This window comes from Engystomops pustulosus, chromosome 3 (genome assembly GCF_040894005.1).
Source record: "Engystomops pustulosus chromosome 3, aEngPut4.maternal, whole genome shotgun sequence".
Lineage (NCBI taxonomy): Eukaryota > Metazoa > Chordata > Amphibia > Anura > Leptodactylidae > Engystomops > Engystomops pustulosus.
This window is the reverse complement of record NC_092413.1, coordinates 36,515,476-36,533,741: the sequence shown is the minus strand read 5'-3', so window position 1 is coordinate 36,533,741 and position 18,266 is coordinate 36,515,476. Positions and strand designations below refer to the sequence as shown.

The 18,266-nt window shown below is 42.2% G+C and overlaps 1 protein-coding gene across 1 annotated transcript; it reads left to right on the top strand.

Annotated features, from left to right (window-relative positions):
* Nucleotides 1–12,435: 12,435 nt before the first annotated feature.
* Nucleotides 12,436–15,953, top strand: LOC140121182 (uncharacterized). Its single transcript, XM_072140479.1, has one exon. The coding sequence runs from the start codon at nt 13,973–13,975 to the stop codon at nt 15,392–15,394; it is 1,422 nt and encodes a 473-aa protein (XP_071996580.1). The 5' UTR covers nt 12,436–13,972; the 3' UTR covers nt 15,395–15,953.
* Nucleotides 15,954–18,266: the final 2,313 nt, after the last annotated feature.

Sequence of the window (18,266 nt, the reverse complement as noted above, 5' to 3'; positions counted from 1 at the left end):
CCATCCTGACCCATATCATCAGACGCACAGTAAGTTGACCATGGTCACCAAGACCAACAAACAAATTTATATTGACAAAGCCTTCACCCATGAAATCCTCATGGTCTCAATACACATGTACACAAAAGCCATTTGAGGACCTTTGCAGGTCCTTCATCGGTCCTGTTCTGCTTTTACCTTTAAATAGGCACTTTTACCTCACTCAGCTCTTTCTATATAACATGACACAAAGACTACAGATAAAAATGGCCCAGATATATTAAACTGGCTGCAGCAGTTTTCTGTCTGACTTTGCACTGAAAAGTCTTTGAAGCTTGTACATGTACAAGTGTCTGCGGCAGTTTTGTGTCCGACAACACAAAAAATGTGTACCAAAAGGGGGTGTTGGTGCTTAGTCGGCGACACATTTAATGTTAAAGGTGCAGCTAAAAAAAGATGGTGCACACTTCCCGAGCACCAGGGTGCACCAGATAATTAAAGACCGTGCACCAGTATTCAATAATGGGGCGCACTCTGCACATTAGTGAGGAAAACTGCACTTAGTAAATCTGGGCCACTATATACCCATTCACTATAACTTGCTGCCTACAGATAGGACAGTACATGCAGTCTGCTCAGCTCCTGCTATATAACAAGCTGCCTGCAGATAGGATACTATGTACAACCCATTCAGCTTCTTTTTCTATATAACATGCTGCCTACAGGCAGGGCGCAAACTGGGCATTCACCCAGGACCCCCGTCTTAAAAGGGCCCCCTGCATGTGGACTTTTGTGGACAGAGGATGTATTGCTCCTTTAATATCCCCGGTTGAATGTGAAGGATGCTTATTATCTATCTCCTGACTATATATCATCTATCCATCTAGTTATCTATATCCTATAACTAGTCTATTACCTATCTATATATCTGTCTATCTTACCATTATCTATCTAACTTTTTGTCTATCTATATATCTTCTATCTACCTATCTATCTTCTATCCAGGGGCGTTGCTAGGGTCACAAAAGATCTGGGGCACGGGCCCCAATACATATACCCTCACTTTATAATCTCCCCTCACACAGCATTATACCCCAGACTCTGGTTAATATTTCCCAATTATGGCCCCACTCAGTGTTGAGAATGATACTTTACATCACAACCCTCTCTTGTGGCTCTGACACTTAGTAATGTGGCCTGACATGTAACAATGCCCCTCAGAAATAGATTCCCCCCACACAATATCCCAAGACACTCAGTAATAGCCCCCCCCCCCCTGACACTCACTTTTAACCCCCCTCTCATACCACCTTACATTAACCTCACATTCACTAATAGCCCCAACAGTTGGTAAAAAGCCCCACACTCAGTATTAGCCCCTGAAACTCACTAATACTTTCCCAATCAGTTATAACCCCTTATATTCAGTAATATCCCCACTCACTAATAGCCCCCACATTTTGTAATAGCCCTCCCACATTTGTTTTTAGCCCTATACACTTGCTATTAGCTCCACGCACTCACTAATAGCCCCAATATTTTGTAATAGCCCCCGCACACTTACTACTAGCCCCCTAAATTTACTAATAGTCCCCACACACAGTAATAACCATCCACTCACTCATAGCCCCAGACAAATTCAGTAATAGCCCCTACCCCCACTCTCACCATTAGCCCCCATATTTAGTACAAGCCTCCATATTTAGTACATTCCCTTATAGCCCCCATATTCAGGAATAGCACTTAATTCTTTTACAGCCTTCCCCTAACTCATGGATAGCTCCCACCCCACAGTAATGCCCCCAAAAGACCATACAAATCACTAAACGTCACTTCTCTTCACTCGTCCTCTTCTCTGCGTGTGAAGAGAGAGGCGCCGTGACGTCACTACATCGCGTCACAGGCTCAGGAGCTGCTTGAAGCAGGAGATTCGATGCCATTGCCTCCTGCAGATCCATGTAATCCGTGGTACTGCTGTGCGCTCTGTAGTGGAGGCGGATGCTGCCGGCTACCTGGTCCACTACAGTAATCATCTCTGTATGCATTCAGAGGATACAAATAGAGATCATTGTGGAGAGAGCCGACGGACAGGAGACAGGGACATTCGGGGCTCTGGCCAAAAGATCCGGGGCATGTGCCCCGGATCTTTTGACCTAGCGACGCCCCTGCTTCTATCTATTATCTATCCATCAATATTCTATCCCTCTTTTACTGTATGCATCTATCTCTCATATCTATCTTCTATCATCTATCTATCTATCTATCTTCTATCATCTATCTATCTATCTATCTTCTATCATCTATCTATCTATCTATCTATCTATCTATCTATCTATCTATCTATCTATCTATCTATCTATCCTTTATATTTCTGCATCTATAAATCTATCATCTATCTATAAATCTATATCTATTTACCTTATATCATCCATCTCCCTATCATGTGTCTATCTCTTATAAAATTCTCCTACTGTCCCATATTGCAGGTTGCCTGAACATACTACTGCTTATAAACTACAAAGTGTTATTATTGTGCAGGGGTAAACGAGCCTCTTACTGACTGTGACTGTTCATAAAACAGGTTTATTTTGGGGCCCACTTTTAGTTTGGTCCAGGGCCCCACTTTGTCTAAATCTAGCCCTCCCTACAGGACATTATGACTATGGGGCAGATTTACATACCCGGTCCATTCGCGATCCAGCGGCGCGTTCTCTGCGGAGGATTCGGGTTCTGCCGGAATTCACTAAGGTAGTTCCGGGTGCAGGTAACTGCGTGTCAAGCGACATTTTTTTTTTAAATGCGGCGGTTTTTCCGAATCCGTCGGGTTTTTGTACGGCCACGCCCCCCCCCCCCCCAGATTTCCGTCGCATGCATGCCGGCGCCGATGTGCCACAATCCGATCGCGTGCGCCAAAATCCCGGGGCAATTCAGGGAAAATTTTCGGATAACCTGTCGGAATAACGCGATTCGGGCCCTTGGTAAATGACCCCCTATGTATCACCTGCGCTGCTTCCCGTACAAGATGCTGATGACATTACTGGTTTATAGTGTGGTTTCTACATGACATAAAACAATCCTACTTGGTATAAATATATATATCAGTCTTTGTCCTTTTTCTATCTCCATTAATGTGAATTAACTTTTTAATTAAAGTCTTTTGGGGTATAATTTGTGGTCATGTATTGTTTGTAAAGTACAGGTGAAGATCTGGCAATTTCCCTGCTTTTTCGGTCAATGTGGGTTTTCTGCTTTAATTGCCCGGCTGACTCATACTTATTAGCACTGATTGTCGCAGAACTTTTGTTTCCATTAATTATAGCATGGTTAGATCAAGTGAGGAGAGCCATGTAGGGCAAAAACATTGCTAACAGGGAAAGAAGTGCTTTATATTTGGTAAGAATATTCATCAGTGTCCTAATATATACAAATATCAAACTCTGTACATACTGTACCCACCTCTACAATCATAGTTGCTTCCCAGCTAGCTGCCAATCCAGTCCCGCAATCAGACTCCATGAAGTAAAGTCCTTATTGATGACATGTAGGGGCGCCAGATTAATGAATTGTGGCGCACGTTTTGCATGGATCTGGTGCCCCTTGCGGTGCTCCAATATAGTGCACCAAATTTTTTTAATGCACTTTTAACATGGGGCGTGCCACACATTTCTGTCTGACTATGCATGTTAAATCTGGCATCAAATGTGCATCACACATGTCCCTCTCTTTCCCCTAGCCTTATCTGGAATAACTAATGCACTCTGTAGAAGGCTCACTTCACAGACTGGCTCTGTAGGGAGTAGCCATCATCTAACAATTTAGTATTAGCGATTCCAGGCTTTTCTTAGAGTTCCCTCCAGTTTTTACACAAAGGATCAGAGAACCCTTGTGCTTGTAGGACCAATATGTCAGTTATGGACAAATGCATATTTAGGATCAGTACCTCAAATGCGCCTGTGTCTCAATTTGTGCTAGAATCCTTGGACAAAGAGATATAAATAACTATCAATGGGAGCATAGTAAGACGGTCATGTCTGGTCTCCTCTGGATCCAATGAGACCAGAATCCTGACCCTATGACTTCCATTGAGAAGCTACAACTCCTCCAAGGTCCTGGATCTGATCCAAGGTAGGAGGGTTCCTATCCTATGGGTATGAAGGGGTGTGTCTGCACCTAATAGAATAAGGGCACCGCTTGTGTCCATTGTTTTCTGCCTAGAGAAACTTTTTACCATTATCAAGAGCAGGAAAGATCAAGAAGTACGGATTAACCTCTCTCTCCAGTTAGTTCAGCACAAAATAACAAAATTGTTTGTACCTGTAGTCTTGCTTAAGGTGATTAAATAAAAATTTTTAACCTGTGTTATTCTTTTATCTTGATACATGAATTGCCACTTCTGTGTTCCCGTTACGGACCAGGCTTTTACCAAATTAGAGTTGGTGGCAGTCTACTGAACTGGTTGTGAGCTAGTGTTCTGCCATACCAGAACTTGTGTGGGCAGCACTACCTCACTTTCTGTGCCTCCCGGAAGCCTTGCATTCAGGGAGTGTCTATGAAACCAGTAATTAATTGACCTTGCATATCCATCTGGGGTCTGGAAACGTAACACATTCTTTATCACATTTTCACATTTTTACAGCAAAAGTTTAAAAATAAAATCTTAGAAGAAGCGCCTATGGCAGTAGTGGCGAACCTATGGCAAGGGGGCCATAGGCGGCACTCAGAGCACTTTCTGTGGGCACCCGGGCCATCAACCCAGCACACCAGACAGGACTCAAAGAATCTTCCTGCAGTTCCAAACAACTTAAAAGATGCTGCTTTCAGCTATATATTAAAGTGATACTTACTTCGCTACTTGGGAATGTGGACTGGGCCGAATTATCTTTGGAGGATTTCCTACTGGCCCCACGATTCTCTGAGTACAGAGGGACACTGGAAAGAAGCTAAAATGATGCAAATTTTACATCTTGTCCTCAGGAGGCCAATGTGATCGAACGTTGTTGAAGAACAGGGAGCAATAAGTTACTGCTTTCATTTTTGTTTGGCACCTCGCAATAAATAAGGGGCTTTTGGGTTGCAGTTTGGGCATTTGGCCGCTAAAAGGTTCACCATCACTGGCCTATGGGTTTCAATATTGTGTATATAAAATAGAAAGCTTGAAGGGGTTGGCCACTTTTCAATAAATCTGTTCCATTAGTCTCCACATGTATTTGTATCGGGGTCTTTGCCTCCTCTGAGAACTTCAGACTCATTCTGTTCTTACCATGCTGCATTCTGCATATACACACACAGTTCCCTCTCTCTCACTACTCTAGGCCATCCTTATGGTGTCTCCCATTGTGTCTCTCTCTTCACTGTCCATCCTCACTGATAGAAACAGAAGGATGGGTTGGGAGAAGGATGACTCATAACTCTCCTGCTACAGCTCCTGCTATTCAGCAGAACTCAGACATGTAAAAGAAACATGGAGAGTCTACATACAGTACAAAAGTAAGTAGCATGACTTCTGAATCACTTGATGAACATTGAGGGATTATCCACAAGGCAGTAAAGGCACATGGGCAACTTATGTAAATTTGGATCCAACCCCTTTAAAGGATTTGTATTGTACTTTGTAACTGTGTTGGGGTTGACTGTGTAAGTATAGTCCTGACATCTTAAACCTTAGACTTAGATCAATTTCTTCCTTTTGCAGATCCCTATTAAAGACACATACAGTATAATTAACCAAAAAAAAACTAATAAAATTCAAGGTGTGCCGCATTATAGGACAGATATTGCTGTCCTTGGTGCTGAAAACCACGGTGAACCTCTAATTGCTCTCAGGAAATATAATTTCTTACTAAACATTTACAAAGCCCTCTGTCATTATCATGTTAAATAAAGAGGTTGCCATGACAGTCACCGAAAGGATATAAAAGCACCACATCGGGAAAACGGCATTGTCTTCAGGAGAACGAGTTCTTAAAGGGCCTCATTATACCTATGTTGTAAGCCACTTCTCAATATGTGAGGTAGTGTGAATTTGTTACTAACAAAATCACAATCTATACCAAGTATATCAGTTTTCCCCTATCTATGGTTTAATGGATAACAATCTGACTATGGAGGGTCCCACTAATCACAAGAACAGGACTCCCAGCAACCCAGAGAACAAGGATCCCATGCTTACAAATTGGTCAAGTGACCGGACAAGTATGCCTTCTGTCACTCCATTGAATTCCAAGGGAGTGTTCGAAAATGCTGAGCACAGCACTCAGGTATCTCCAACCCTCCCATAGACAGTGAATGGCCATTGATAGGGGATAACTTAAGTAGTTGGCATAACTCCTTTAAGGATTTGTCCACCAAAACTTTAGCGTGAGCTTCTCATTTCTCAATTTTTCAACACAACATTGCAACTTTCAGCAACATTGCATGACCCATCAATGCTCATCAAGGCTCAGGTAGGTTCTAAAAATTATGTTTGCCCCTCAAAAATATATTTACATATGTTGTATATAGAAAATATGTATCACAGTGTATGTACTGTATGAAACACTTGTTAGAATATAGATACTGCACTATATATGATAGATATGTCTATAATACTATAGACCAATGGTATACAGTGATAATGGTAGTTATATATGGAGACATCTTCTCTCGATTGTATTGGTGGGGATGGAGTAAAAATCTCCTATACATGGTAGCTTGGAAGTTACTAAGTAGACCATAGTGTATTTGCACCAGTATTTGACATAGAAGGAGGATATGTATCATAGATCTCAGGGAAGAGAGCAGGAGGAAGGATTTACAATACTTAAACTGCTAGGTATCAAAGGAATTCTCTAATGTGAGTGAGACCTAGGATCCCCCCTGGTTTTTGGGTTTGGTCAGAACTGTAACAAACTATTAGCTTCTCCACTGCGCTGACAAGCATCTTGATTCCAAGTTGATCCAACTTCGCCCATCTTAATCTATAATAGCATTTCAGCACTGATCCATGACAACTTCTGTATGTATCCTACTGGTCATCTGAGTCATTTGTCATTTTAGACCCTTCACCTCCATCATTCAGATTTTTTTTTAATGTATTTCAGTATAAGAGTTAAATACAGAAAATTATACAAGGTACAATCATCATAATCTTCTCAGCCCGTGCAGCAGGAATTGGCTTTACTGATTTCCGCAGCTCACAATCTGTTTTTATGATCATTGAAGGTAATAATGTAGGAAAGGGTTATCTTTTTCATTAAAAATTTCCAAATGGCTGTTACCTTGGTTTTCCAGACATAGAAAACATCCTCATGCCTCAGCTTACAGCTACAGAATACCTTGACATCTGCTTTAAAATAAATGCACAGAATATTGTAGAGGTTTTATGTTGTTCAGACTAGTTGTTACTTATAAGATAATTAATAAAATTTCCCTATTTGAATGGGTCAAGTTTATAAGCCAACAAGTTCACCCACATTATCCTCTTTAATTTGCCTCCTCCGTGGATGGCACTGAGTCAACTACCTGCAAAACCGAGGGCAAGGAAAATTTGGACCTTAATCATCTTTACACTTGAAGGAACTCTACCAGCAAAACCAAGCAGGATAAACCAGGGACGCTTACCCAAACATTTAGGCCAAGTGGTAATCTTCTTATACAGTATGTGTTATCCATTACCTCCTTCCTTCTAAAATCAACTTTTAAAATTATGCTAATATGTCAGAAGTACTCTGGGGGTCAGAGCCCCTCTGTGCTGTAGTTTCACATGCAGTTACACTGTCTCTACTGCTCCCTCAGCATTCCCCCATCTGCCTTCTATGATCACACACAGTGGAAGGGGGGAGTGCTTATAGATACTATTTGTGTTTGCTTTGGGTGTTGGGATCATTTAATTTCAAGCAATGTGTCCTACTCATTACTTTGGCTCTATATACTTCAAGGGGTTGTCCCAGACTGTAAAAAAAAACCTTGGTGGCCAGGAGGGGGCTGCTTGAAAAAATAAACATGTAATTACCTCCGCGGTCCCTCCCAGCATCCAGCACTGTCATCACTCCAGTCCGTGCCCCATGTAAACAAACAGGGGCCTGGAAGCCGCACTGCGTTCAGCTTACATCCGGCGGAGGTGGACGGCCATGCCCACCCATCCCTATCCCCAGCACTGTATCATGCAAGATGGGTGGGCGTTGCCAGCCACCTTGGTCTCCACACCCCTGATTGTTTACATGGGGCGCAGGCGGAGAGATGGCCCTGCAGGATGCCGAAATGGTGCCGGGAGGTAAGTAAATGTTTGGTTTTTTTACGCTGCCCATTCCTGGCCACCAAGGTTTTTTTATAGTGTCGGACAACCCCTTTAACAAGAACATTTATAGAACCAAATAAGAATTTTTCTCTGAATTACAAATCTATCCGATACTCATACAGTGGTGATGGCAAACATTTTCAGAATAGCTCTTGTCTTTGTAACATTCCTAGGTGTATACATATGCACATGTAGGATCTTGGATTAGTGTGCATGTATCTATACGGGGGATGTGACAAGGCAGGAGGTTTGCGGTGTATCTTTGGTGTGGACAAGATGACCCCAACACGTGTTTGGGAGTCTGGTCCCAATTTAATGGATGTGACTGACACACATGTAAAGTGCATGCCCAGCTTAATGTAGGTAGGATTTTTGCCCAACGGAAATAACCAGCAACTTTTTATTTCCTGGTTCAGAGTTATGATGGGAAGGTCATGATAGGTAAGATAGATCGTCATCCTTCATCTTAAAGCCCTTATCTGTATGCTCAGCTAAACCAGGGGTGCATGTGTTTTAGAAGTTTGCCAGCATTTAGTGCTCAGACTATTACTATGCAAACAATTGTCCCTGGACTGCAGGGACTTGTGGACCAAAACCCCAAAATCGAGGCTCTTGACCCGGGGATTTTCTATTCTCCAAATTAAACGCCATTGAACGTCAAGGACCATAAAATAGTTGTGGGTATGTGGGTAGGCCACAGCATTTATTGCATTTAGTGCTCAGACAAGGTCTATTACTACGCAAACAATTGTCCCTGAACCCTGTATATCACATTATGGCTGGATATCTGACATTCGTTTTGCCAATGCGCTATTCCTGTTTAATAACTCGCTAATGTTACGTTACCCTTCTCAGCACTTGTTTAATTAAAAGCACTGAGCTGGTAATTAACTCATTTGTAGTTATGAGGCTGTATATAAAATCTGGTGTGTTTCATGTCATTGAGGACAGGGACTGGAAACCGGAGGCACATGGAAAGCCCTGGATTCATACAAAGGGCACTCTCAAAGATTGAAGATAATTACATAGTTACAAAGTCATTGAGGCTGAAAAGAGACATCAAATTCAATTTCATATACAACCCCTCCATAAAGCAGGGCACAATTTCCTATTCTTCATTACAATATAGCGTCTGAATATTCTTCCTTTTATGCTTAAAGAAGCCCCGCTGATAAGTGTCCTTTTTATTTCCAGACGGTTTCCTAGCAATGGCTCTGTTCATTACATTTCTCATGTCCATGATGAACATCGCATGGCTTCAGTCTTTCTAAATTTATCCTTCGACAACTGCTGATCAGCTACATGATGTGTGTGCAAACATTAGCAAGTCATAACCAGGGAGCGAATAAACAGTGTCATCTCAGGGCATGCAACGCCAACCCTCTGAAGGAGTAAGGAATGTCCAGAGAACTTGCCAAAGGACAATTTCTGTGGCAGAGCGTCCACTGTGGACATTCCACTGCAGAAGTACTCTCAACAAAAATAACTACGAGTAAGTCCCAGTTGAGCCTCTCGCCTCAGGCAGCAGCTCCAACAGGAGGTAAGGTGTGAGAATCAGTAGCATAGTCAGCCACAAACCAAGACATGCCACATAAAATAATCCATTTACAATACTTACTAAGAGTCGGGATATCTCAGCCTTTGCCTACAATTGTCTTTCTATTTACACCCGATTTCTGCATTGACAGTGAACATTGCATGATCAAGGGGGCAACATTATTATATTCACCTTGGGCACCTGGGAGGTTATGTTCACCCCAAGACCCAATGTAATGTTGATTATACATTATATAAAAGATTGATGTCAGGTAAATCTTTCAATTTCCATCTGATATGTATAGGAACGTTCTAACCAGTGTTGGACTGGGATTCCTTGGGCTCACCAAATCAAATTATTCTTGGGCCCACTCTTCATGATTCCCCCGTAAATAGAATAAGGTTGTCTCCTACTGTTTTTCTGAGGTAAAGTATTAGATTAGAGCCTTGGTCAACTGAAGAATCCACTGGTACCCTGATGGTCCTGATTCTCCATCACAGCAGATGTCAGGGAAGAAGGATCTTAAGGATGTAAATTTTATGTCCTCCCTATTAAAAGGCTTGTCCCAAGATCAAATGGGTCTGGACACTATGACCCCAGTGGGCATCTACAACCCTAAATGTATAGATGGATAGGTTGAGCAGAAGATAGTGATAGTCTTACAGAACTTTGGCAGGACACATGTTCAGTCCACCATTAACGTATTTTTCGGACTATAAGGCGCACCGGATTATAAGGCGCACCTGATTATAAGGATGAATGACCAGCAGGTGGCAGACCTGTGCACAGTTCAATGCAGCTGTTGTCTGTAAGTACAGTTCATGTATAAGGCGCACTGGACTTCATTGATTTCTGAGAACATCAAAGGATTTTTTTGTGCGCCTTATAGTCCAAAAAATACGGTATATTTACTTGAGAAAATGTGACCCCTATAGATGTGGTTGGTGGAGGTCCCAGCTGATTAGAGTTGGTATATATTATATAGATTATAGTTGGTATAGGAGATCAAATCTTATCCTATAACATTCCATGTGAAGGTTTTGGGGAGCAAATATATTTGGCTATGTAAAAGGCCAGCTTTTGGATAGAAACACACATGGAGGTTATGCTGTAGGTTTCGAAACATAACCGTTAGTGAATCTGGGAAGAAGAATCAGTTCATCTCGTCTACTTCATCCAAGAAACTGCCATTAAGATCACATGAGCCAAATAACCAAATTATGTCATTGGTGTAATACGACAAACATAGAAGTATATGGGGCCACACACAGCGCTACAATTTTATGTTGATGCATACAGACGTTTGCCTTGATTGTGTATAAAACATTTTTACAGCAATTTTTTTAAATCTGATTTTGTACTATTGTCTTACACATGCGTCTATGATGTGGTGGGACTACGAGTATCTATGGCTGTATTATATAGATATCTGTGAGGACTTGTACAGTCTCATTGTATATGATGTATGACTCTGTAATCTCATTGAATGTTCTATTAATCTTTAAAAAATGTCACATAGAATGTCATATATAGGACATATAATATGAAAAATACCTAATATCCACTGCAACTGCATGTTTCTACAATATACAGAAAGAAAGAAAACGTTGTATGGCATCAATGTTCTTGCAAGTATTTAGGATGCCTGTTGTCAGGTTATGCAATTGTTTTTTTTTGTAACGTTTATATAAACAGTGCTTTTTTGTACCATTTTGCCAAAAGTTGGTTCTGGCATGCTATGGGGGTCCAATTTATTACATGGATTTTATGGGAGATCCAGTGGTAACACAGACAGTAGAAAGCCCCTGTAAGGGCAGGATAAGGACAGTGAAACCTACTTCTGACCACACTTCCTCCAAAAAGCCCCTGCCTGCTTACTGGTCCACCCTACTCAGTGTCCAGTATCTGGGTGTTGTTCCTTCGCTGTGCCAGAGGTCAATAATCCAAGTCACAACAGCATGCTTGGGGTAATACGTAGATGGCAATGGCCGCACATAGCGGTACGGTGCTATATATATACGCGTGGCCTGTACCGCTCCGTATCCAGGAAAAAGATAGGACATGTCCTATCTTTACCCATGTACAGCCCGTACACGGTGTATCTCTATGGAGAGGGGAGGGGTCACCCCTCCTCCTCTCCATGGCGCCAGACTCGGGCCATAGCTGGGCGGGCATACGCTCGTGTAAACGTAACCTTAGGCTGTGTTCACATTTGCTTCAGTGCGTATTCTGGTATAATGGTGGACGCTGCAATGAACCTGATGAACCCACCTATAAGTCTTACAATATATCAGGCACTAAGTCTAAGTTTCTATAAGTACAAATGTGAATGGGGTTCAACATGTCCCACGTAAGTACCACAGACATAACTAAGTCCTTATATCACTGTATATAATTATATCTATAGAGCATCAGCATAAAGGTCAAATCTCACCCTCATAGACAGTGAATCCCCTTCATTTCAGATGTACATATGCTATATAACGTATGGTTTCCTTTCCATCTTATATAGGTCACGCTGTTATTTTAGGCTGATGTACTAAACTCTATAGACCCCCCTACCCCCTTAGCACGTGCAGCTCACCAAAGGATGTTTGCTGCATCACAAGACATAATAATAGGGTCCTGCCAGTTTATTGTGACCAGTTCTCGAGAAGACTTGTACTTATCTTTCTATATAAAGCTCATATTGTCTCACTGCGGCACAAAACAAGAGCTGAGCGGTTCAAGAACGCGCATAATGCATTTGTCTGAGGGCTTGTGGTGCATGGCAGGGATTATAGAGTTAATGTTTTATACGCTGCAACAGGTTCCAGCCCCTCTATTCTGTGTAAATACGAAAGCCCCCACCCAAGTCTCTCCCACCGGGAGGATGGACACTTAACAATGAGTCTATGAAGCAGCCTCGGAGCACAGCTGTGGGTTGACACTGGAGTGATGCTATGTCCGCCCCCTTAACTAAAACCTTAAAAACAGGGGGGAGAGGTGGCAGCAGTCATTGATCATGAACTTGGGCAATGAAAAGCAAAGAGCGGAAGGCTTCGCTACTGGCCATGGACTGAGAGACAGAAGGTAGCAGAGCTGAGTGCTGGAGCAAGGGGCCAAGGACATCACATAGGAGAGGACTTAGTATGAGGACAGGATTCAGGTGAGGATATAACCTTGAGGGGGTTGATGTTCTTCATCAGGATCCCCAACCACAAAGGTTACATGCACCTTAGATCTTCTCGCTGCTGATAGATTCATTGTGTAGCAAAAAAAATGTGTATGATCAACAGACGTAGCAGAGCTGGATTTGTCATTTAACCATATGCATTGAGCGATTTGTCAGATGTAGAAATATGTAGTATATAAAGGTGCCCTACTATACAACTGCAGAGATTGTGATATTACATATCGGTCTGTTGGGTCTAACTGGTTTATTTCTGCTTCATCAGTAATCTGTTAATTATCAGGTGTTTAAGGATTTGGCAATTTGTGGAATAATATATTAGATATACCACAAAAAGCTGAGCATGTGCCATGCTGAGTAAAGGGGTAATTAACAGTTTCAATGGCAGTGCCTAGGGAGGGCATGTAGAGAGAATGGCAGGGTAGGAGGCTAGGGAATAGTGGTAAAGGTGCATAAATGTAATGGATTTCTGGAAGGGGGTTAAAAAAACTCCAGTGTATTTAAGAAATATTAGGTTTTCTTATTTACAATGTTAATACTTTCAATATAGTTATCCATAGGTTTTAGAAGCCTATGTTATAAGGTATGGATGTTCCAGATCAAATTTTGTAATTTATGCTTACAGTGTGACCTAAAATGATATAGTTATATACCAGCAGTGACACAGGTATAGTAGTTATTATGGTTATAGTAGTTATATACCAGCAGTAACATATAACTATAGTTATAGTAGTATATCTTAGCATACTACATATAGTAGTTTATCTTAGCAGTGACATGTCACTATATCTATAGTAGTTTATACCAGCAGTGACATATAACTATTGTTATAGTAGTTTGTACCAGCAGTGACATCAGAAAACAAGTTATGCTAAAAGACAAACCCACCTCTGCTGTAGTTAAGAAACTCAGCTCTGATATATCTGTAGATTAATATCATCCTTTAAGCTATAGAAAGTGAGAAGAAGCATTTAGTAGAACCTCAGCAGCGAAGTCTTCAGCATTTGCCATGCTCAAAGTGTCCGGAAAACCAAAAGAGGAGAATAGTGGAACCCAGGCATTGCTGGAGGCCATGTCCAACGACCAGATGCACCTTGCCCGCTTCATCCTTGATGCTCTGGATGGCAAAATTGTCAACACACGAGGAGGGGACTTAAGTCGCACCCCTCTTATTTGCAGTGCTCTTCTTCCTGAGCCACGTTCCCGGCAGAGATACATGCAGCTACTCCTAGAGAGGGGTGCTGAAGTAAATAGCCGAGACCGCGCAGGACGTACTGCCCTCAGTTATTCTTGTGAGAGGGGACACCTACAAGAAGTCAAGATTTTGGTACAAAATGGAGCAGACCCAGAGATACCAGACTTATGGGGGAACACCGCACTTATTTATGCATCAGTTTCCGGTCATGCACCAGTGTTGGATTTTCTGGCTCGGGCCTTCAAGAGACTGGGGCTACAGATAGACCGAGCTAATCGGGTTGGTAACTCGGCTTTGGATGTGGCTCGATACCTGGGATACAAAGACTGTGAATTGGCACTATGTGGGGGTACTATAGGACGCAAAAATGACACCCACACCACTTCTGCTTGCCCATGTAATGAACAGCAGACATCATCACGTGGTGGGGCACACAGTTTTCTTCTGGGCAGGAGCCGATCACTTGCAACTCATCGCCATCTTGAATCAATGGACTCTATCGAGGAGGAAGACGGAGATAAAGGCAACAGTGATGCCAGCGCTTTGGGGTTCTCTAATGTGCTGAACCCACGACCCCGATCATTTAGCCTCCAATATGGTGGACGTTTAGGAGAACGTAAGGGAACTGGGCTCTATCTGCCCGCTCTGAGCAGTGCTTCCATCCAGATCTCCACCAATCTCTATTCCCCTCGTCCTGGGAAACAACATGAACCCTCTCTTGCCCCTTTACCTGGACCATTGGGCATCTTACTTACTCCATTATCTGCCAATCCTCCAACAAAACATTTAGGAGCCAAGGACCACTTGCCAGGCTGCTCCAAAGATACAGGGCCATGCCGTTTCAATGACACCTATTACCAGAAAAGGAGCAGCCTACCATCAACACTGTTATCTCCTACACCCCCAGACAGAGAGCAGCTGGGCAATCGCAACAAGAACGCTGCCCCTCCGCTGCCCCCTGTTGCTTCCAGTAATCCATTCACTGTACTTGGAAATAAACTCTTTAGACGTTTTACATTCCCAGAGTTTAAGAAGCAACAAGCAACGCAAAGCGTAGAAGAGAAAGGTCATGACCGTGATTCAGAGGCCCCCAAAGAACCTGGGTGCAGACTCATGGCAAGATCAGAGACCTTCCCCTTCAGCAAAACCCACCCGAGGGTTGTTAGCAAGCCCAGTGTGGACAGCATCAGCAGTGTCAAATGTGAATTTGACTTCCAACAGCAGAGTGGATCCTGACCCAGATATTGGAGGACCCTGCATAATTTATGGGTCTCTTAATGTATCGCAGATCACACATTAGTGGGCATTTTTACTTGGTTTGAGTTGAGTGTCTGTTCACACATGACAGATTTGTGGCGGAAATGTTTTGCTGTCCTATTCATCCGAATTGCATGTGGAGAGTCCCACGTGCATCACATAACCCCATTCAGATGAACAGAGGCGAATATCAAATGCAGATATTTCTGAGACAAATCTCCCGTATGTAAATGTATCAGTAAGGGTTAACACCATGTACATGCTCGAGCAGCTTTTATTAACATACCTATGGGATATATGAGGTATAACAATGCAGGACTTGTCATATAAGTCCGGAGACACTGTCATTCATCATTCTACATAGTAAAGTACAGTAGATTATGGGTTCATGGTCCCATATGAAAAAAAAATAGTAAAATATTGTGATATTTGTCTGCCTCAAACATACAGTACAGAACTGATATTGCACATTATTACAGTTATTTGCTAAAATTGTACATGTACCAATCTGATTGTGTGACACCTTTCATGTGTTTTTTTTTTTTTTTTTTAAATTAAAGGGAATGTATCATCAGAAATGTTTTATTTGACATACAAATTCCTATAAATAAACCGTTTGTGTCCAATAAAAACAATGTGATTACTTATTTTGTCCAAGTCTACACAGCAAAGCTGCCAAATGAGCTTCAGACACCTGGAAGTGTCGGTTTTAAATACACATAATATGATGACACTTCCTGGGGTGTGAAGCTCATTTGGCAGCTTTGCTGTGTAGACTTGGACAAAATAAGTCCTCACATTGTAATCATCGGACGTCTCCAAAGTCCTCCAAAGCTAAAGTAACCAGTTAAAAGGAGAGAGGATAAATGTCTTATTGGTGGAGGTCTGACCTCTGCGACCTATGGGGCACATATACTAAGGGCCGTGTGCCAGTTTTCTGTCGGACTTTGATGTTAAAGGTGCACCAAAAAAAGTTTGTGCACTCTGTCGGGGCAGTGTGAGGAGCACCTGATTCATGAAGAACATTGGCCAAAAATCATGAATCTGGCGCCCCCTGTATTATACACAGGAAAACTGCATTTAGTGCAGTTTTCCCTGTTCTTAGTAAATGTGCCCCATTGTGATCATCTATCCTGTAAACCACCCCAGAAGATTCAAAGAAGTCTATGGAGCACAAGACAATCATTGGGGGTTAAAAATGTCCGACCTCCAAGCAAATAGACGTTTATTGAAGAATGCATGAATGAATTTAAAGGGGTTGGCCACTTTGCCTCATGTTTTTTGTAATGTTTGTGTAAGTGTGGGGGGCAGAATATTATGTAATTTACCAATATACATCTATTAATAGTTCTGTTCTGCTTTCTTTATATGTAAAGTGAAGTCTCCTGTCTTTTACCTCATCAGCCGGACATTCCTGTCCATATAATGGCTCCAGATGGAGGGTCATGTGATCTCTAACTGGCCATGAGCAATTGCCCTGCCAGGACCTTGATCTTGTATTCTGAATAGTATCATAAGGTCCCGGCAAAGCATAGCTCATGGACATGGCCATGATGAGGTGAAAGACAGGAGGCTTCACTTTATATATCAAAAAAGCAGATAGATGTATTTTGGTAAATTACCTTATATCCTGCTCACCCACACAGATCACAGAAAAAAAGGCCAACCCTTTTAACCTGAAAATCCCATTAGAGTATAAGGTGTATTTTTTGGGGTTGAAAATTTCTCTGATATTCCATTGTCCACTGTGTGCACAGAACAGATTCAGGAAGTGTTCAGCTCAAAGTGGCCTCTCCCGTCCATACACAGGAGCTAATTTTCCCCCTCCCTTATCACCCACCAGATTTTTTGGGGAAATACGACCAGACAGATGCACTGAGCTGACGGGACTCTTCTACGTCACCTAGTACACTTTAGGCTGTGTGCAGGGCAGGAACCATGCGTTCCCCTCTTCACACCCACTTGGCATGGAGATGGCGTAGGCGGGGAGTAGGCTCAGTTCATGGCTGGGCACCAGGAATTGCACCTATTTCAGGGTTTATATACCAGGGTACAAGCCCTGATAAATGTACCCCTATTTCTCTAGACCGTAACTCTATGACACATTCCCTTTAAGGCATACGGGTGATCAGTACACACATGCTCAATGATTACTACTGTTGTACAAATGTATTATGTGCCATTGTCCTTTCCCTTTTTTTATATGATTGTCCATTCAGGTCACACGCTATGTTAATATTGTAATGACTGAACATTTTTAGTAAACGAGTGTCTCAGGGATTATGGAAGTGAATGAAATCACGGAGCGTGCTGCGGTTCTGCTTTATCACATTAGCCTCTAGTTTGTAGCCTTTAAAGGTCATGCTTGCAATGTGGCGGATAATACACAGGAGATAATTGTGTATGTTATCATTACAGGTAGACGCTCATCAGGTTTTTATCTATTTTGGCTGCTTGGGAGTTATTATTATGTGCTCCATAAAATGGGAATCAGCATGAAAATGGCTTTTATTTTCAATGATATACAATCCAATGCACATCTGCATGTAAATGGGCTTTTCCTCTGCTCACTATCTTGATGGCCTTTCTAATATTAGATTGGGAGGGGTCCAACGGCTTCTACCACTTCTTTTACATATGTGTGTGGTCCCTATAGTGAGCCGATTTAGTGTGACCCTAAGACGCAAGTACAATTCCAGTCTAAATCACATCTGGGGTTGTACCAAGTTTTAATGTCATCCTCTAAAAATCATGAGAACGGACCACTGGTAATCTGGAAAATAGGGGTCCTGGTATAACTAATGGCCAGAGATGCAGGTTGTGCATGTGTCCTGCATTCAATACTTTTACA